Below are 21581 nucleotides of genomic sequence, written 5' to 3' on the forward strand. Positions count from 1 at the left end.
GATTTTCTAGTAAGCATGCTTAGGTACAGCACACAGATGCTGTCAAAATCAGATCCCTTCTCCATGTGTTTAGCAGATTTCCTGGTAAGTATATTGGGGCACAGGCATACAGATGCTGACGTACTCAGCACCCTCCTACATGTGGCCTTACTTGTAGGTACAACCCTTTATCATGTCCTGTCAATTTGGTTCAGACACAGTGTCATGGATGACTTTAGTTCTTAGATCAAAGTATGGATTTCAGAGTGCTAACTGAGTCCTCATTTGAGGTTGTTGTCAAAATTTTTCTTATACAGGGAATATGAAATGACTGACCTAGTGCACTCTGCTCAAGCCTAGAAGAACTGAGTTTGATTCCCAGAATTTATAATTGTAGAAAAGAGAACCAACTACACAAAAATTGTCTTTTTCCTTCTAAACACATGTATGGCAAACATATTCCCCACATGCGATTCATGTGTACATTCACACCCCTACACTCACATTCACACCTACATAGCAATAATAATAAAAGAAAAAACATTTTCTCATACAGATGATTCAGTTGTGAGATTAATTATGTCAAAAAATATGAACCCAGGACTATTACTCAACCCTATTTCGCAGGGGTGAAAAAAATATTTTGTATTTCATTCTTCTGAGATTATATATATATATTATATATATATTATATTTATATATATTATATATATATGCGTGTGTGTGTGTGTGTGTGTGTGTGTGTGTGTGTGTACATACACACACACACACGCACGAATGTATCCATACTCTTCTCAAGCACATTCTGGCTCAATTTCTTTTCATATCACTTTTTCATACTTTTAGTATTTGTTCTTTCTCATTGATTAAAATATATGACTTAATTTTACTTATTTGACTATTTAGATATTATTATTATAAGTTTTAAAAAGTTAATACCACAAATAAAATGCAATGTTCCTTAATATATTTCATGTTTTAGAATATTTACATGTTTCTGCCCCAGTGGCTAGCCCCATATCCACATATTTATGGTCAGTTTTAACTGAACTCAAGGTAATAATTATAATAGTAACAGTAGTAGTAGTAGTAGTAGTAGTAGTAGTAGTAGTAGTAGTAGTAGTAGTAGTAGTAGTAATGGAAAGACCATAGAATATGGAAAGAAATGTGGGATAAAGCCGAAGTATCTGAAAGTTAGTAGAAATATATATGATCAAAATACATTGCAACATGAATGAATATTTCAAAGAAAAAAATGAAAATATTATTAAAAATTAAATTATCAAAGTTTTATGTTTAAAAAGAGTTTGGCAAAATCATTTTTTTGAAATTTTACCAGGACAGTTGGAGAGATGGCTCAGTGGTTAAGAGCATTGACTTCTCTTCCAGAGGCCCTGAGTTCAATTCTCAACAACCACATGGTGGCTCACAACCATCTGTAATGGGATCCGATGCCCTCTTCTGGTGTGTCTGAAGACAGCTACAGTGTACTCATATACAAAATTTTCCCAGGAGTTATAAGTATTCTTTGTCAAATTATGCAATAATTTTTTAATGTTGAGAAACAAATTTCCCCCTAGAAATGAATTTCCATGTTTTCTTTAATAATTAAACAGAATTTTGCCTAAGATTAAAGAGAGAAAGAAATTTTGTCTAAGTTTTCAAGGGGCCAGCCCCAGTGGGTCTTCTTTCTCCTTTGGTACTTCATGAAGCAGAGGAGAGGGAAGAGCACTGGCAGGCTAAAACTTGAATTTACTTATTTAGGTTTGCTGTTAATAATAAAAATGTTTTTCTGTGTAATCTAGTCACTTGGCTACTTTAGCTGACCTACCTGAGTTCCTTTGAGGACAGAACCTGCAGTGTCTGGCATTTTGCAATTTATCCTAAAACAGCATGGTATTAAGTAAAGGATAAATTCCTAAAGCATTAAAACTTGTGTTCAGGGGAAGGTCTGGACCAATACCCTTCTATTGGACTAAAAGAAGAGAATCACATTCATGAAAGAAAAAAAAACTTTTACATAAGCAAAAATGTATAAACACATAAATTCATATACAAATTAATGTATGCTTATTTATACATTCTATTGAACCAGTTGTGTCCAGATTTTATAATTTCATAATTACATACTTACACACACACACACACACACACACACACATACACACACACACACACACACACACACACTCACACACCTCCATACTTACATCAGAATATGGAGCAAAAGAACAAGTTGCAGTGCAAACAGAATTCACTCATTTGGGGTGAAAAATGAGCTCAAATATTTATTGCATAGGAAAAGAAAAAGCTTCTACCCTTTTACTACTAAATGAATTATGCCCAACTCTGTAAGAAGAAAGCTTTTTTCTCTAAGGAAGATTAAGTCTGCCTTGCTATTAAGAAAAGACCTGTTCTGTCCCATAGTAAAGAGAAGCCTGCCTGATCCTCCTCCTCTCACTGCAGCTTCTTTTTTCCTCTTTCCCTCTGCATTCTGCATATTACCCTTAGTTTATTTTAAGTTGCATTATACTTTCTAATGTTATTTTAACCTGAAATCTCCTTCTAATCTTTTCTCCTCCTACTCTGAATACACAATAATACTCTTATTCTTAATGCCTTTTCTACCAATGCTATGCCTTTACCCCTAAGTTCTGAATTCCGTTCTGTCTAAAAAGTGTTCTGTCTAAAAAGTTCTTCTCAGATTAGGTCAGTTCTGTCTAAAAAAAATTCTCATCTGTTCAGGTCTATCTGAAAGCTTTCTGTCTAAAAAAAGCTGTCTTCAGCTCAGTCCTGTTTCCTCAGCACTTATACATTTTCCAGAATACATGATCACATGGTAAAAAGTTCATCACAAATTTACACATAAATTCGAATCATTAATCAAATAAAAAGTTTACAACAGAGAATATTTACATGTATATCCATTAGGAGAAATTATCTGGCTGAACATTCATCATCTGCCATAGCTCCACAGGTTCATGAAGAGTTAAAGAAATATAACTACATTAGTGGTGATTTGCTTGGTTTTTTGGTTGGTTTGGTTTTTTGTTGTTGAAGTTGTTTTTGTTTGTTTGTTTGTTTGTTGTTTTTTTTGCTTTTTTTTTGTTAATCCTAGTCAATATTTCATCTTTGGTCCTAACATCTATAGCAAAATGACCTTTGGTTAATGGTTTCACCACCTCTTAGAATGTGCTCTAAGTTGCAGAATGATGGCTTACTATCTCAGAAGTAATTAAATCATGACACTGAAACACTAGTAAGGTTCTCTATGTTATTTTGATTATCAGAAACAATTTAATAGTATTTTTATTTGAAAAGTTTAGTAATTATTATAAATTTAGAAATTCTTGTCCAATCATCGTTAATGCTTAGGAAATCATTTATTTGTCTATATAGCATTACTACAAGACAGTACATCTTGTTGTGCAGAAATGTGTTCAAAACAATGGATTAATGCTTAGAGATCATTATATATGTTTTATAATAACAGGAAAAGTATGTTAATTGCATGAATATTTTTGAAAATGAATTCTTCAGGGCCTTGCCAACTAGAGCAAGTCCATCATGGATTATATTCCAAGGCAGACTCATATCCAGAAGACCATCTGCTAGTTATTAGGTTATCCTATGATGGCACCTGACATAAGAGGGTTTCCAAATAGACTATGAAAAAGTAAAGGACTATGAAAAAGTTAATCTAGCTGAAATAGTAAAAACTTCCAGAAAAATAAAAACTATTCAACTACCTGCTTAAATTCAACATCTTCTTATTTGTGTAAGAGATCTGCAATTTTTTGACTGTGTCATTCAAAGCTTGCTTCACTTGCTTATTTCTCAAAGTATAAATAAATGGATTTAACAAAGGGGCAACAGATGTATTAAGCATAGATACTCCTTTATTAATGTCTACCTGTTCTTTGGCAGAAGGTGTCACATAGATAAAAATGCAGCTGCCATACATGATGGAAACCACAATCATGTGGGAAGAGCAGGTGGAAAATGCTTTCTTCCTCTGATGAGTAGAAGGATATCTAAGAATTGTCCGGATAATGTATACATAAGAGAGAATCACAGCTATTAGTGTAATGACGAAAGTCAGCACTGCACAAGCAATGACAGTCTGCTCCAAAAACCATGTATCTGTGCATGAGATTTTGAAAAGAGGTGACACATCACAGAAAAAGTGATCAATGGTGTTGGAGTCGCAGAATTCCAGCTGGAGAACCATGCCAAGGGGTATGATAATGATCAGCAGCCCAGAAGCCCAGCAACAGAGGACAAGGATGGCACAAAATTTGTTGTCCATTATGGTCATGTAATTCAGGGGCTTGCAGATGGCCACGAAGCGATCATAGGACATAGCAGACAGCAGAAAAAACTCTGTGGCTCCAAAGAGTCCAACAAAAAATATTTGACTGGCACAAGCACTATATGTTATGGTATTAATTCCAGTTGATATACTGTATAGGAATCTAGGAATACAGACGGTTGTGAATGAGATTTCTAAGAAGGAGAAGTTTCGGAGAAAAAAATACATAGGTGTATTAAGATGGGAATCCATCAGGGTAAGAATGACAATTGTCAGGTTCCCCATAATGCTTAAAATATATGTCAAAAATAACATGACAAAAAACAAAACTTGGAGCCCTGGATCATCTGTAAATCCCAACAGGATGAATGTTGTTATTTTTGTGTGGTTTCTCATAACTACTCTTCGTGTTTTAGGCAATTTGTATGCAAATAGTCAAATTATCTAGGCATAAAAAAGGAAATAAAAAATAAAGTAAGTACAATGTATAAGTTTTCAATAAGCTATTATTCAGATAGGTGAAATAAATTCAGACATACCAAAATGATAAAGACCAGAAACCATTTAAAATGGGAAACAAAGAGAAATCAAAAGAATATTAGTAATTAAAATTTGATTTTTTTAAACAGAGAACTAGAAATGATAAACCAGAGAAGGCATTTCAAACAATACACTATGAGGAAGAAAACATATACATTTGTCAAGTACTAAAGAGGGGAATTTACCATAGATCCCTCATGAATGTATATTAAAAGTAGAATATGGCATCATTTCACCATAGATAGAAATGGCTATTATCAGATATAAACAACAATAATAATAATTACTAATGAAGATATACACAAAGAAGTCTCTTTTATATTGGTCAATTATTATAGCCATTATGAACAGAAGTATAAAGATTCCTCAACAAACAAACAAACTGAACCTGAAATCCAGGAATCCCACACATGGATATGTCTGAAAGAAAAACAGAGTCAGCATAATAAATGATTCATGTTTGCCCAGAAAAGTGTATTTGTGAATGTGGGACTATTATTTAGACAAAGAAAAGGAAATCTTGTCAGTTGCAGCAAAATGAATGGAAATAATATGTATTATCTTGAGTGAAATAAGCCAGATATAGAAAGTTGTGAGCCACATTTACTTTTTGAAACGTGGAGCCAAAGAGCAGTATGTATGAATGAATAACAATGATTTCTTCAGGTTGCTAAGGATGGATAGGAGAGTGGACAAAAGCACACTTGATTTGATTGTGTACATTATATGTATGAGTGGAAACATTACACTAAAACTAATTAACATGTAATTAACATATTGAATAAAAATTGAAGTCAATTTTTTAAATTGAAAAATTATAGAAACAAGCTTGCTACTTCGTTTGATTCTTTAATATTCTTTATTTTATATCATTTACTACTAATAATAAAGTTTATTTTATATCATTTACTACTATTAATAATAAACAGTTCATTGTATATCATTTACTAATATTTAACACTATTTTTATATACAACTAGTAATTGCAATATGAGGAAATATTTGTAATTATTTATATTGAGTGTAGAAAATATTAATATATACCCAATTGAAGGCCATCATACTTAAATAAACATTCAAGTAAGAGTTCACATACTCTCTCTCTCTCTCTCTCTCTTTCTCTGTCTCTCTGTCTCTCTCTCTCTCTCTCTCTCTCTCTTACACACACGCACACACAGACACACAAACAAACATAAATCTGGATCTCTATATTCTGACATTACTGTAATTAGTCTGGTTGTTATATGCAGAAATATTAGTTGTACTTATTCAATAGTCCATGATTGATAATTTTTAGTACCATAGTCAATAGTGTATAGATTTTTTTTGCATGCCACTTATCTGATTAGCCTCATTTGGATCATGTTTTTAGATTACATGAGTATAATCTGAATAAATTTTATATACATCATATTTACAACTCCATGAGTTTTCTCTTATACTAAGTGAACCACTCATATACTGACAGACGTCATATCCCCTGTTCCAAATCATCTTTACCAAATGTCCTTGGTGAATTTGGCATAACTTCCATGTTACCATCTCAGCTCCCTTGAGAATGGCAAGTCTAGGTCTATTGTCTCCTTCTCAGGACTATTTCATATTGCTAACTTCTTATTCTTCCTTCCCAAATAATAACATTCTTTTTAGTTAAAATTTAATTAAATTTCTTCCCTCTTACCTTTTCTCTTTCCAGCCCCTCCCATATCACCTCCAGTCAATCCCCTTATACAGCTGGTGGTCTCTATTTCTATGATTATTATGGTTACACACACAAACATTCACTTACACATCACACATATATACACAGACAAGTTGTTGAGCAGCCTATAAGTCTTTCAAACTAGGCATTGTGTCATTAAAATTGCTGGTTACTCCACAGGATTTTTCATTTAAATTCTAATACAGATCATGTGAGAGAAATCAATGAAAACTGAGTGAGAAATTGGAGGGCTCCATCAGGTCTCTCCCCTGGGAGCTCCAGGAGTCCCTCCATAAAGGAGTAAGAAAGATTATAGGAGTCAGAGGACATGGAGATAACCAAAAGGACACAGCCCACTGAATCAATTAAGCACAGTGCATAAAAACTCCCACATACAAAAATATGTAATATTTATTAGTGATAAGTTTTCTGTTATTATGCTAATCTAGCAGGATAATAATAATATTAGGATACTTGTAGATTTCACCATAAATATCAGAACAATTAGTTACATTAAAAACTATAGACATTGAATGCTCATTAAAGGTGATGATTTTATTGTCTATATAGTCTGAAATTTATACAGAAGGAAATTTATACAAGGCTTTGTAGACATATTAATTTGTATCTGGGATTAATACCCTCTCAAAAGAAATAGCATTGAAGACATAAAACTAAATCTTTAATATTTATGTGCTCTCCAAGCTAAATATTCATGAATGTATTTACACACATCTGTACTATCTTTATCTATAAAGTGATAGGTATCAAACTTCACAAAATTTTTGTCTCAAGAAATAAAAAGATACTTACATTTTACCAAATTACACAAAAGAAAAATAGTGCCTTAAAAAAATAAGAAAAAACTTACATTTTAATTTGTCTTCCACGCATTAGTTTTTTTTTCTTTTACCTGAACTGAGACGTGAAATTCAGAGTAAAAGTTGATCTGGCAGCATAAGAATGTGGGTGCGATCACTTGGGAGACTGTGGAAGAAGGATCTCAGTTTGAGGACAACTTTGGTCTATAGACTGAGTTTTAGCTCAGCTTGGAAAACAATCTGTCTAAAAATAAAAGCTGAAAAGCACAGTGAGGTTCTAGGACTGTGACATAGCTTTTGTTTCTCACACACAGAGACCAAAGGTTGAATGATCAGCCCTCAAAATTAAAACACAACAAAGAAAAAATAATTAGTTGTGACACAAATATGATTTAGTCATGGTAAGATAGCAGTCTGAATGCACATAAAAACTGGCCTTAGATTTTTGTTTCTGTATACCTCATAGTTATCAGGCTGAATTTTAAAATGATTGATTTGTTGCCAAATCTGAATAGTTAAATATATTTAGTCTAAATACAGGGATTCCTTTCATTTTTGGAAAGTAAAGGCCTCTTAATGTAGAGTAGGTTTCATAGGAGTTTTATCATGAATATGATTGAGTTAAAAAAACACAGTGTCTTTGTTGACCCTGATTCAGAACTACTAATTGAAAGTAAAATGCAATTTATAGTATTGATAAACTGAAACAAAAGCTTACTAATGCACCTGGGAGTTAAATTGGTCTCTGGAGGGAATGGAAGATACGTTAATTGTATTAAGGGTTATCTTTGCCAAAATTAATGGAAAATGATATTTTGCTACTTTTCTTCAAGCTATTTCTTAATCAAAACTTTAAACACAGTGCTTAACAAGCAACAATGAGTGTGGAACAACTAAGGGGAAATAAGCCACTGTCTCCTGATTTGGAAATTACCTGGAAGCCTACCATACCTACCTCAGTTCAAAACAGAAGCTGCAAAATATACTTTATGGATCATTCTCCTTTCTCTTTGTCCTATTTTCTATACTACACTTACAGAAAGATGTACTCACAGTATAGGCTGGGCCAGACTTTTTTTCTTCTTAACTTTCCCTTAATAATAATTCATTCCTCACACTGCAAAAGACACACACTCTTCCTACTTATCCTGCTGTGTTGCATTACTGTAATATTTGGAATGCAATTATGAAAAGCTCTGGGGTACTAAAATGGCTATTCAAAACACTCCTGTCAGTGGTGCTTCCTTTATTTAAGGTGCAGCCAACCATAATTATCTGTAAGGCCAAATTTTTCACAAAATTTTACTTTAAACTTTCAACATTTTCTTCCTAATAATGTATGTCTTAAAGCATGTAAAATAAATTTATAAACAAAGAATATGCATTTTATATGTTACTATTGACTATGAGTATAGGAAATTGGTGATGATAATGTGTAAATTCAGAAGAACAGATGTTAAACATATAAATAAAATAGTCCATATATTGTGTAAACTATCATAAGTTATAAAACTAATAACTAATTTTTCTGATTTGTTTTCAGTTCTAAAACATATGTATAATGACTTTAAAAAGAGTAAGTTTTCTTTATATTGAATATTAATTAGTAATCAATATGGATTATTTAGTATTATTTGAAAAACTGTCCTCTATATTCAAATGTTTCTAACTAATTGAATACTAATCTTTTTGAATGTTTTTCATTACTGTCAAAACTAATTCAGATTTCATTCAATTAGTTTCTGGAACAAAGGGTAGTTCTTTCTTCTTTCAGTGTGTTTACATTTTTAAATAACATAGTAATTTTTGTTCAGGTGTAATAAACACTTGTTTGTATTTTCTTTTGATTATTTTCAGACTAATTAGATGCTGTGGTAGCACCAAAGAGCCATGAGACACCACCTCATATCACACATCTAAAAGCTCAAAGACCAGAGTTTAAGAACTGGAGGGAGAGGGGTTAGGGGATGTTGTCTGGGAAACCGGGAAGGGGAATAACAATCGAAATGTAAATAAGAAATACTCAAGTGAATAAAGATTAAAAAAAAACCTGATGTTTCTGGAACGGATCACTGGTTAAAGTAGGGGATGGATACCCTCCCTTTTTTATGAAGTTCCTTTCCCTTTTGCAACTATGGTGACTCTTCAAGACCGTGAATGCCTTATTTACTACATTGTATTACAGGATCTTGAGTATTTATTCACATTCCTTTCCCTTAATAGATCAAAGTTTTAGTTTTGAAGTGAAGTTTTTAAAAGTCTTCTATTTGCTGTATGTAATTAATTGTATTATAATCCTTCCATAAAGTTTATTTTTCTCTTTATACACACCTCCACATCTGTAATCATAACCATATTTATGTGTGTGTGTGTGTACTAATGACGTACATTGTTTTTATATAATTGTAGATATCATTGGAGTTACAATGGTTCAATTAACTACCTTTTAGTTTATAACAGTGTGAAAGTGCTAAGTATGGAGTAGAATAATATTTCAAATTTGTCTTTTGAGTTGACTATTGTGCAATGTGCTATTCTTTTCAGTGCTGGGCTGCAGCAGTACTCAGCCACATAATGTTGATGCTAACAGTCTATACACAGAACTCTAGATTGAATTGTGTTTCTAAGCTATAATGCTAAGCAGACTAGAGGCACTGACTGCTCTTGGATTCATGATGTTTTCAATTTGTGGTGAATTTGTGAGATAAAACTCCACAATAAGTCAAGGAACAATTATATTTCTCACAGTAGTTATTCTGTATGGTTTCTGTTTTGCAAATTAGGCCTTTAATTAGTTTCTAATCATTATGAAAATGTCTATAGGTTTTGAATGCATTAGTGGTGTAAAAATACTTTATCAAATGACAGCAAAGCTCAGAAAAAACAAGAAATTTTTACTTATATTCATGTCTTCTATATGAAGTGCCTAGTACCAACTGATATATCTACAATACAATGCCTATACATAAGACTTCAGAAAATTCATGGAGAGGATTATAGGAGGAATGAACAGCCAGAGGACCGGGATGCCTACTGCTAAGAAGTGTCTTCTAGACAAAAAGGGGAGAGTCCTCCATCGAAACCCAAGAATGTGTTTTCAAAACAAGGAAAAAATAATGGCAAACCAGTTGACATGTGAGAACAAATGGAGAAATTTCATAATGTTCCACTACTAGATTGCAATTGACTGATGGTAAGAGTTGGAAAAATCAGTGTTCTCTAGATCAAAGCTGTGTGATAGATTATCGATTCCTCAATGGTCAACTCTAAATACATGAACAATATTAAATAAAACTGGTAATCCGTATATATTTATATGGAGAGATATATGTGTGTAACAATATAATCAAAGAAGAGGTTATTAATTGAGGAGTAGTGGAGGGCATTAGAGGATTAATAAATGGGAGAGGGAGATGTTAAAATAACATAAATACAATATCCAGTTTCTAAATTCTCAAATGAGGTAGCTTAATATACAATGGTTACTTGTGATCATGCCATTTTCCTTTTTCTCTCTCTTTTTAGTTATGTTTAAGTAAAGAATAAATCTATAGAAAAATAAAGGAGAAAATACAATCTAATACAGGTACATCACAAAGAATGATAGTGGAAATTTTCTGTATTATTTAGTACATTTTTTCTTTTTTTTCTGTTTTTTTTTTCCTAAATTGGATATATTTCTTTATTTAATTTCAAATGTTATTCCATTTCCTGGTTTCCTGTCTTAAGCCCCTATCCTCTTCCCTTCCCCTCCCCCATAAGGGTGGTCCCCTTACCATTCCACCCCACCTTACTGGCCCCCCCCCGAAATTCCCCTACACTGGGTGTCCAAATTGACAATACCAAAGGCTCCTCCTTCCACTGGTGCCCAACAAGGCCATCCTCTGCTACATATGCAGTTAGAGTCAGTCCATATATAGTTTTTGGGTAGTGGTTCCAGGTTTAACCTGGAAGCTCTGGTGGGTTGGCACAGTTGTTCTTATGGGGTTGCAAGCCACTTCAACTCTTTCATTCCTTCCTCTAATTCCCCCAACAGGGGTCCTGTTCTCAGTTCAGTGATTTGCTGCTAACATTGATCTCTGAATTTGACATGCTCAGGAGATTTTCTATATCCGGGGCCCTTTCAGCATGCACTTTCTAGCTTCATCAATTTTATCTAGGTTTGGTGGCTGTACATATATGGGCCACATGTGGGGCAGGCTCTGAATAGTCATTCCTTCAGGATCTGCTCTAAACTTTGCCTCCATATCCCCTCCTATAGGTATTTTTGTTCCCCCTTTTAAGAAGGGGTAGGAGGATCCACATTTTGGTCATCCTTCTTCTTCAGCTTCCTCTGGTCTGTGGATTGCACCTTGGGTAATTTGAACTTTTGGGGTAATATCCACATATCAATGAGTGCATACGAAGTGTGTTTTTCTGTAATTGGGTTACCTCACTCAGGATGATATTTTCCAGTTCATCCCATTTGTCTATGAATTTTATGAAGTCATTGTTTTTGATACCTGAGTAGTACTTCATTGTGTAGATGACCACATTTTTTTAATCCATTCCTCTATTGAAGGGCATCTGAGTATTTTCCAGGTTCTGGCTATTATAAATAAGGCTGCTATGAGCATATTGGAGCATGTCTTTGTTGTATGTTGGAGCATCTTTTGGGTATATGCCCAGGATAGGTATAGCTGGGTCATCAGGTAGTGGGATGTCCAATTTTCTGAGGAACCTCCAGACTGATTTTCAGAGTAGTTATACCAATTTGCAATCCCACCAACAATGGAGGAGTGTTCCCCTTTCTCCACATCCTCGCCAGTATCTGCTGCCACCTGAGGTTTTATCTTACCCATTCTGACTGGTGTGAGGTAGAATCTCAGGGTTGTTTTGATTTGCACTTCCCTGATGACTAAGGATTTTGAACATTTCTTTATGTGCTTTTCAGCCATTCGATATTCCTCAGCTGAGAATTTTTTGTTTAGCTACTTACCCCATTTTAATAAGGTTATGTGGCTATCCAGAGTCTAACCTCTTGAGTTCTTTTTATATTTTGTACATTAGCCCTCCAACAGATGTAGGATTGGTAAAGATCTTTTCCCAATCTGTTGGTTGCCATTTGTCCTAATGACAGTGTCCTTTGCCTTACAGAAGCTTTGCAGTTTTATGAGGTTCCATTTGTCAATTCTTGATCTTAGAGCATGAGCCATTGGTATTTTGTTCAGGAAATTTTTCCCAGTGCCCATGTGTTCAAGACTCTTCCCTATTTTTTCTTCTATTAGTTTGAGTGTATCTGGTTTGATTAGGAGGTCCTTGTTTCACTTGGACTTAATGTTTGTACAGGGTGATAATAACGGATTTATTTGTATTCTTCTACATGCTGACCTCCAGTTGAACCATTACCATTTGTTGAAAATGCTCTCTTTTATCCATTGGATGGTTTTAGATCCTTTGCCAAAGATAAAGTGACCATAGGTGTGTGGGTTCATTTCTGGGTCTTCAATTCTATTCCACTAATCAATCTGTTTGTCTCTGTACCAATAACATATATTTTTGATCATTATTGCTCCATAATGCAGTTTGAGGTAAGGGATAGTGATTCCCCCCACTTGTACTGTTACTATTGAGTATAGTTTTAGTTTTTCTGGGTTTTTTGTTATTCCAAATGAATTTGTAAATAGCTCTTTTTATCTCTATGAAGAAGTGAGTTTTAATTTTGATGGGGATTGCATTGAATCTGTAGATTGCTTTTGGAAAAATGGCCATTTTTAAAATATTAATCTTGCCAGTCCATGAGGATGAGAGGTCTTTCAATCTTCTACGATCTTCAATTTCTTTCTTCAGGAACTTGAAGTTCTGGCCACACAGATCTTTCACTTGTTTGATTAAAACCACACCAAGGTATTTTATATTGTTGGGACTATTGTGAAGGGTTTCATTTCACTAATTTATTTCTCAGCCTGTCTATCCTTTGAATAGAGGAAGGCTACTGATTGGTTTGAGTTAACTTTATACCCAGCCACTTTGCTGAAGTTGTTTATCAGATTTAGTAGTTTTCTGGTGGAACTTTGGGGTCACTTAAGTATACTATCATATCATCTGCAAAGAGTGATATATTGACTTCCTCCTTTCCAATATGTATCCTTTTGACCTCCCTTCATTGTCTAATTGCTCTGGCTAGGATTTTGAGTACTATATTGAATAAGTAGTGAGAGAGTGGGCAGCCTTGCCTTGGCCCTGATTCTAGTGAGACTTCTTCAAGTTTCTCTCCATTTCATTTGATGTTAGCTACTGGTTTGCTGTAAACTGCTTTTACTATGTTTAATTATGGTGCCTGAATTCCTGAACTTTCTAGGACTTTTAACATGAAGGGGTGTTGAATTTTGTCAAATGCTTTTTCACCATCTAATGAAATAATCAAGTTGTTTTTATCTTTGAGTTTGTCTATATAGTGGTTTATGTGTATGGATTTATGTATATTGAAACATTGTGCATCCCTGGGATGAAGCCTACTTGATCAAGATGGATGATCATTTTGCTGTGTTCTTGGATTCAGTTTGCAAGAATTTTACTGAGTATATTTGTGTCGATATTCATAAGGGAAATTGGTCTGAAATTCTCTTTCTTTGTTGGGTCTTTGTGTGGTTTAGGTATAAGAGTAATTGTGGCTTCATAGAATGAATTTGTAGTGCTCTGACTGTTTTCATTTTTTGGAATAGTTTGTACAGTATTGGTATGAGGTCTTCTATGAAGGTCTGATAGAAATCTGCACTAAACCTTTCTATCTGTTCCTGGACTTTTTTTGGTTGGGAGACTTTTAATGACTACTTCAATTTTTTAGAAGTTATGTGGTTGTTTAGATGGCTTATCTGTTCTGATTTAACTTTGGTACCTGGTATTTGTCTAGAAAATTGTCCATTTCCTGCAGATTGTCCAGTATTGTCAAACAAAAACTTTTGTAGTAGGGTCCACTGATTTTTTTAAATTTCCTCAGATTCTGTTATGTCTCCCTTTTATTTCTGATTTTGTTAATTTGGATACACTCTCTGTGTACTCTGGATAGTCTGGCTAAGGGTTTATCTTGTTAATTTTCTCAAAGAACCTGCTCCTGGATTTGTTGATTCTTTCTAAAGTTCTTTTTGTTTCTACTTGGTTGTTTTCAGCCCTGAGTTTGATTATTTCATGCATTCTACTCCTCTTGGGTGTATTTGCTTCTTTTTTTCTAGAGTTTTTAGGCATGCTGTCAAGCTGCTTATGTATTCTCTCTCCTCTCTCCTTTTGCAGGCACTCAGAGCTATGTGTTTTCTTCTTAGCCCTGCTTTCATCGTGTCCCATAAGATTTGGTATGTTTTATCTTCAATTTCATTAAATTCTAAGATGTCTTTAATTATTTCATCATTTCTTCCTTAACCGAGTTATCACTGAATAGAGCATTGTTCAATTTCCATGTATATGTCGGCTTTCTGTCATTATTTTAGTGATTGGAGATCAGCCTTAGTCTGTGGTGATGTGATCAAATGCATGGGATTATTCCTATATTGTTGTATCTGTTGAGGCCTCTTTTGTGACAGATTATATGGTCAATTTTGGAGAAGGCAAAATGAGGTGAAGAAAATAAGGTATATCCTTTTGTTTTAGGATTAAATGCTCTTTAAATATCTGTTAAATCCACTTGGTTCTTAACTTCTGTTAATTTCTCTATGTCTATGTTTAATTTCTGTTTCCATGATCTGTCCATTGATGAGGTGTTGAAATCTCCCCCTATTATTGTGTGAGGTGCAATGTGTGATTTGAAGTTTATTAAGGTATCTGTATGAATGTAGGTACCCTTGCTTTTGGAGCATAGATATTTAGAATTGAGAGTTCATCTTGGTGTATTTTTTCTTTGATGAATATGAAGTGTGCTTCCTTAACTTTTTGATGACTTTTGGTTGAAAGTCGAAATTATTCAATATTAGAATGGCTACTCCAGCTTGTTACTTTTGACCATTTGCTTGGAAAGTCATTTTCAGCCTTTTACTCTGAGGTAGTATCTGGCTTTGTCTCTGAGGTATGTTTCCTGTATGCATCAAAATGTTGGTTCTTCTTTATGTATCTAATTTGTTAGTCTATGTCACTTCATTGGGGAATTGAGACCATTGATGTTGAGAGATATTAAAAAACAGTGATTGTTGCTTCCTGTTATTTTCGTATTTAGAGAGGGAATTATGTTTGTATGTCTCTTTTCTTTTGATTTTGTTGCAAGGTTATTACTTTCTTGCTTTTTTCTAAGGTTTAGTTTTCACCCTTGTGTTGGAGGTTTCCATCTATTATCCTTTGTAGGAGGGGTTTTGTAGAAAGATATTCTATGAATTTGGTTTTGTCATGGAATATCTTGGTTTCTCCATCTATGTTAATTGATAGTTTTGCTGGATATAGTAGCATGTGTTTTCTTAGTGTATGTATAACATCTACCCTGGATCTTGTGGCTTTCATGGTCTCTGGTGAGAAGTCTGGTGTAATTCTTATAGGTTGGCCTTTATATGTCATTTGTCTTTTTCAACTTACTGCTTTTAATATTCTTTCTTTTTTTGTGTATTTGGTGTTTTGACTAATATGTGACAGGAGGATTTTCTCTTCTGGTCTAATCTATTTGAAGTTCTGTAGGCATCTTGTATGTGTATGGGCATTGCTTTCTTTACATTAGGGAAGTTTTCTACTATAGTTTTGCTGAAGATATTTACTAGCTCTTTAAGTTGGCGGTCCTTAGTCTCTTTTATACCTTTATCCTTAGGTTTGATGTTTTCATTGTGTCCTGGATTTCCTGGATGTTTTCAGCTAGGAACTTTTTGTATTTAGCATTATCTTTAATGGTTGTGTTGACGTTTTTTATGGTATCTGCTGCCCCTGAGATTCTCTCTTCTATCTCTTATATTCTGTTGTTCATGCTTGCACCTATGAATTTGATTCTCTTACCTAGGTTTTCTATCTCCAGGGTTGTCTCCCTTTGTGCTTTCTTTATTGTTTCTATTTCCATTTTTAAATTCTTGACGATTTTGTTCAATTACTTCACTTGTTTCATTGTGTTTTCCTACAATTCTTAAAGGGATTTTTGTGTTTCCTTTTTAAGGGCTTCTACTTATTTCCTTGTGCTGTCCTGTATTTCTTAAATTGATTTATTTATATCCTTTTTAAAGTCCCCATAGTCATCATAAAATGTGATTTTATGTCTAAATCTTGATTTTCCAGTGTGTTTGAATATCCAGTATTTGCTTTGCTGAGAGAATTGGGCTATGAGGATGCCAAGTTGTCTTGGTTTCTGTTGCTTAGCTTCCTGTGCTTGCCTCTCAACATCAGGTTGTCTCTGGCGTTAGCTTGTTTCTGACAGTGGCTTGAACCTCCTGTTGGCCTCCATGTCAGCACTCCTGTAGACCTGTTTTCCTGTTTTCTTTCAGCCATTTCTAGGAACAGAGTGCTCTGGTCTCAGGTATCTAGGTGCTCCTGGTGACTGTCTTTCAGCTCTTGGCACACACAGGAATGAGAACAGTACTGCTAATGACTGCTCCTAGGCCTCTAAACCCAGGGGCCACAAATAGCACTAGAGAATTCCATCTTGGGGTGGGAACATGGGCAAAGGGTAATCTCCCCTGAATTCTCAGGAGTATCCAAATTTTTGATGGTCCAACTCTATCCCTCATGGGATTTGGGACATAGTTTTCTGTAATGAAAAATGTTGTGCATTTTTCATATGCAAGACATCTGGAATTAATTATTTATTATTTACTATTTTATAGCATCCTTATTCATTTATTTACTTATTTTTTGTTTTATTTTTTCTCCATCTTAATTAAATTGGGTATAGTCTCTTCTGGCTTCCCGCATGTCTGCCCCTCAGAAGGTTTAGCTCTCCCTCCACACAGGATTTGGGTGCAGAGAACTGTTGACAGGTTCCCTTCAGGTCCGGGCAGTGTCTTATTCTATTTCTTTTTATTGGGGAATTGTGTCCATTGATTTTTATGAGATATTAAGGAATACTTATGTTGTTTGCTGTTATTTTTGTTGTTAGAGTTGGAATTATGTTTGTGAGGCTGTCTTCTTTTGGGTTTATTACAAGAAGATTATTTTCTTGCTTGTTCTATGGTGCAGTTTCCCTCCTTGTGTGGTAATTTTCCATCTGTTATCTTTTGTAGGGCTGGATTTTGGGAAAGGCATTGTGTAAATTTGGTCTGTCATGGAATATCTGTTTCCCCAACTATGGTAATTGGGCATTTTGCTGGATATAGTAGCCTAGGCTGGCATTTGTGTTCTTTTATGATATATGTGACATCTATCAAGGATCTCATAGCTTTTATAGTCTTTGTTGAGAAGTCTGGTGTAATTCTGATAAGTCTTCCTTTATATTTTACTTGCTCTTTTCCCCTTACTGCTTCTAAAATTAATTCTTTGTTTGGTGCATTTGGTGTTTTGACTATTATGTGACGGGAGGAATATCTTTTCTGGTCCAATCTATTTGGAGTTCTGTAGGCTTCTTGCATGTTATTGGCATCTCTTTCTCTAGGTTAGGTAAGTTTTCTTCTATAATTTTGTTGCAGATATTTACTGGTTCTTTAAGTTTGGAATTTTGGTCTTCTATACCTCTCATCTTTTTTTTTCTTTTTTTTCATCTTTATTAACTTGGGTATTTGTTATTTACATTTCGATTGTTATTCCCTTTCCCGGTTTCTGGGCCAACATCCCCCTAACCCCTACCCCTCCCCTTCTCTATGAGTGTTCCCCTCCCCATCCTCCCCCATTACTGCCCTCTCCGCTACAATCAGGTTCACTGGGAGTTCAGTCTTGGCAGGACTAAGGGCTTCCCCTTCCACTGGTACTCTTACTAGGCTATTCATTGTTACCTATGAGGTTGGAGCCCAGGGTCAGTCCATGTATAGTCTTTGGGTAGTGGCTTAGTCCCTGGGAGCTCTGGTTGGTTGGCATTGTTGTTCATATGGGGTCTCAAGCCCCTTCAAACTCTTTCAGTCCTTTCTAAGATTCCTTCAACGGGGGTCCTATTCTACGTTCAGTGGTTTAATGATGGCATTTGCCTATGTATTTGCTATATTCTGGGTGTGTCTCTCAGGAGATATCTACATCCGGTTCCTGTCGGCCTGCACTTCTTTGCTTCATCCATCTTATCTAGTTTGGTGAATATATATATATATATATATATATATATATATATATATATATGCGCCACATGTGCGGCTGGCTCTGAATGGGTGTTCCTTCTGACTCTGTTCTAAACTTTGCCTCCCTATTCCCTCCCAAGGGTATTCTTGTTCCCCTTTTAAAGAAGGAGTGAAGCATTCACATTTTTCTCATCCTTCTTGAGTCTCATGTGTTCTGTGCATCTAGGCTAATTCAAGCATTTGGGCTAATAGCCACTTGTCAATGAGTGCATACCATGTGTGTTTTGCTGTGATTGGGTTACCTCACTCAGGATGATATTTTCCAGTTCCAACCATTTGTCTATGAATTTCATAAAGTCATTGTTTTTGATAGCTGAGTAATATTCCATTGTGTAGAAGTACCACATTTAATGTATCAATTCCTCTGTTGAAGGGTATCTGGGTTCTTTCCAGCTTCTGGCTATTATAAATATGGCTGCGATGAACATAGTGGAGCACATGTCTTTGTTATATGTTGGGGCATCTTTTGGGTATATGTCCAAGAGTGGTATAGCTGGGTTGTCAGGTAGTTCAATGTCCAATTTTCTGAGGAACCTCCAGACTGATTTCCAGAATGGTTGTACCAGTCTGCAATCCCACCAACAATGGAGGAGTGTTCCGCTTTCTCCACATCCTCCCCAGCATCTGCTGTCACCTCAGTTTTTGATCTTAGCCATTCTCACTGGTGTGAGGTGAAATCTCAGGGTTGTTTTGATTTGCATTTCCCTTATGACTAAAGATGTTGAACATTTCTTTATATACCTCTCATCTTCATGCTTGATTTTCTCATTGTGTCCTGGATTTTCTGGAGGCTTAGGATTGGGAGCTTTTTGCATTTTACGTTTTCCTTGATGGTTGGATCAATGTTTTCTCTGGTATCTTCTGTCCCTGAGATTCTCTTTTCTATTCCTTGCATTCTGTTGTTGATGCATGCATGTGTGTCTCCTGATCTCTTTTCTATGTTTTCTATTTCCGGGGACTCCCTTTGTGATTTCTTTAGTTTTTCTATTCCCATTTTAGATTCTGGATGGTTTTTGTTCAATTCCTTTACTTGTTTGGTTATGTTTTCCTTTAATTCTTTAAGGGATTTTTGTGTTTTCTCTTTAAGGGCTTGTACTTGTTTACCTGTGTTGTCCTGTATTTCTTTAAGGGAATTATTTATGTCCTTCTCCAAGTCTTCTATCAGCATTATGAGATGTGATTTTAAATCCAAATGTTGCTTTTCCAGTGTATTGCTGTATCCATTATTTGCTTTGTTCGGAGAACTGGGCTCTGATGATGCTAAGTATTCTTGGTTTCTGTTGCTTAGGTTCCTGTGCTTGCCTTTAGCCATCATGTTGTCTCTGGTGTTAGCGCTTCTTGCTGTCTCTGACAGTGGCTTGAACTTCTTGGAATTCTATGTGTCAGCAATGCTGGAGACCAGCTTTCTTCCAGTGGGATATGAGTACAGGGTACTGTGTCACAGGGTCAGCTCCAGGCACATTTGGAAGCTGGAAGTATCCTGTCCCAGACTCCTCCTTGGTTCCTGTGTCTAGCGGACTCCTGGTAGGTTCCTCTTGGGCCAAGAAATTGAGAAGTGGTGGTCTTCCCCATGCTTTCAGGATTGCTCACACTTCTGAGAGTCCTGATCTCTCTCCATGGTATCTGGTTACGGACAGCTGTGTTACAGGGTCAGTTCCAGTCCCAGGCAGAAGCCAGAAAGATCTTGCCCCCAGACACCTCCTAGGTTCTTGTGTCCTGAGGGCTCTAGGCAGACACCTCAGAGCAGAATTAGCAGTCTTAACTCTACTCTCAGGTGTGTCAGAACTCTCAGAGACTGGCTTTCAGCACTGGGCACAGGCAGAGACCAGAAGGATCTTGTTCCTGACCATTCCTAGGTTCCTGTGTCCAGAGGGGTTTAAACATTCCTCTTGGGCCAGAAATATGAGCAGAAGTGGTGTTCGACCCTGAGTTCTCAGGATTGCCTGCACTTCTGAGAGTCCTGTTCTCTCCCCCAAGGGATTTGGGTACACAGAGCTGTAGGACCAGGTCAGCTTCAGATGTAGACAGAAACTGAACTGATCCTGTTCCAGACTGCTTCTGGGTTATTGTGTCCTGAGGGGTCGACACACCCAAACCTATGGGATACTATGAAAACAGTGCTAAGAGAGAAGTTCATAACACAAAGTGCTCATAAAGAAATTGGGGGCCAGACTCCGGGGCCGGCGGATCCCTGCCCTCAGCAGCTCTCTGCTCCCAGGCCCCCTGGTCGGGCGGGCACTCCTGAGGCAGCAGAGCAGAGGAGACCACCAACGCTGCCCACCCCTGCCCACATCCCTGGCCCAGGAGGAAACTGTTAACGAGCTCTGAAGACCACACGTCTGAACTCCAGGAGCAGCAGGTCCACCGCGTCTGAGACACCGCACCTGAAGGGACCGACCGGATAAACAGTTCTCTGCACCCAAATCCCGTGGGAGGGAGAGCTAAACCTTCAGAGAGGCGGACACGCCTGGGAAACCAGAAGAGACTGCACGCTGCACACAGTACTGAGCCCAGAGGAAAACAACAAAAGATATCTGGAACCCTGGTGCACAGAACCTCCCGGAAGGGGCGGCGCAGATCTTCCTGGTTGCTGCCGCAGCGGAGAGCCCGTGGGCAGCACCCTGCAAGCAAACTTGAGCCTCGGGTCCGCAGGTAAGACCAACTTTTCTGCTACAAACGACTTGCCTGGTAAACTCAGGTCTCACAGAGGCGGAGTTCCTCTGGGACCGGACTACTTCGCGTGTTACTCCAGACTCCGCGGCCGGCGGATCCCTGCCCTCAGCAGCTCTCTGCTCCCAGGCCCCCTGGTCGGGCGGGCACTCCTGAGGCAGCAGAGCAGAGGAGACCACCAACGCTGCCCACCCCTGCCCACATCCCTGGCCCAGGAGGAAACTGTTAACGGCCTCTGGGTACCCGTAGAGGAGGGCCCAGGAGCAGCAGGTCCACCGCGTCTGAGACACCGCACCTGAAGGGACCGACCGGATAAACAGTTCTCTGCACCCAAATCCCGTGGGAGGGAGAGCTAAACCTTCAGA

General features: G+C 36.5%; 1 protein-coding gene across 1 annotated transcript; it reads right to left on the reverse strand.

Moving 5' to 3' along the window:
- Positions 1 to 3724: 3724 nt before the first annotated feature.
- Positions 3725 to 4687, reverse strand: LOC116893847 (olfactory receptor 6C2-like). Its single transcript, XM_032895567.1, has one exon. It carries the CDS (start codon positions 4685 to 4687, stop codon positions 3725 to 3727), a length of 963 nt encoding a protein of 320 aa, XP_032751458.1.
- Positions 4688 to 21581: the final 16894 nt, after the last annotated feature.

Source organism: Rattus rattus, chromosome 2 (genome assembly GCF_011064425.1).
Source record: "Rattus rattus isolate New Zealand chromosome 2, Rrattus_CSIRO_v1, whole genome shotgun sequence".
NCBI lineage: Eukaryota > Metazoa > Chordata > Mammalia > Rodentia > Muridae > Rattus > Rattus rattus.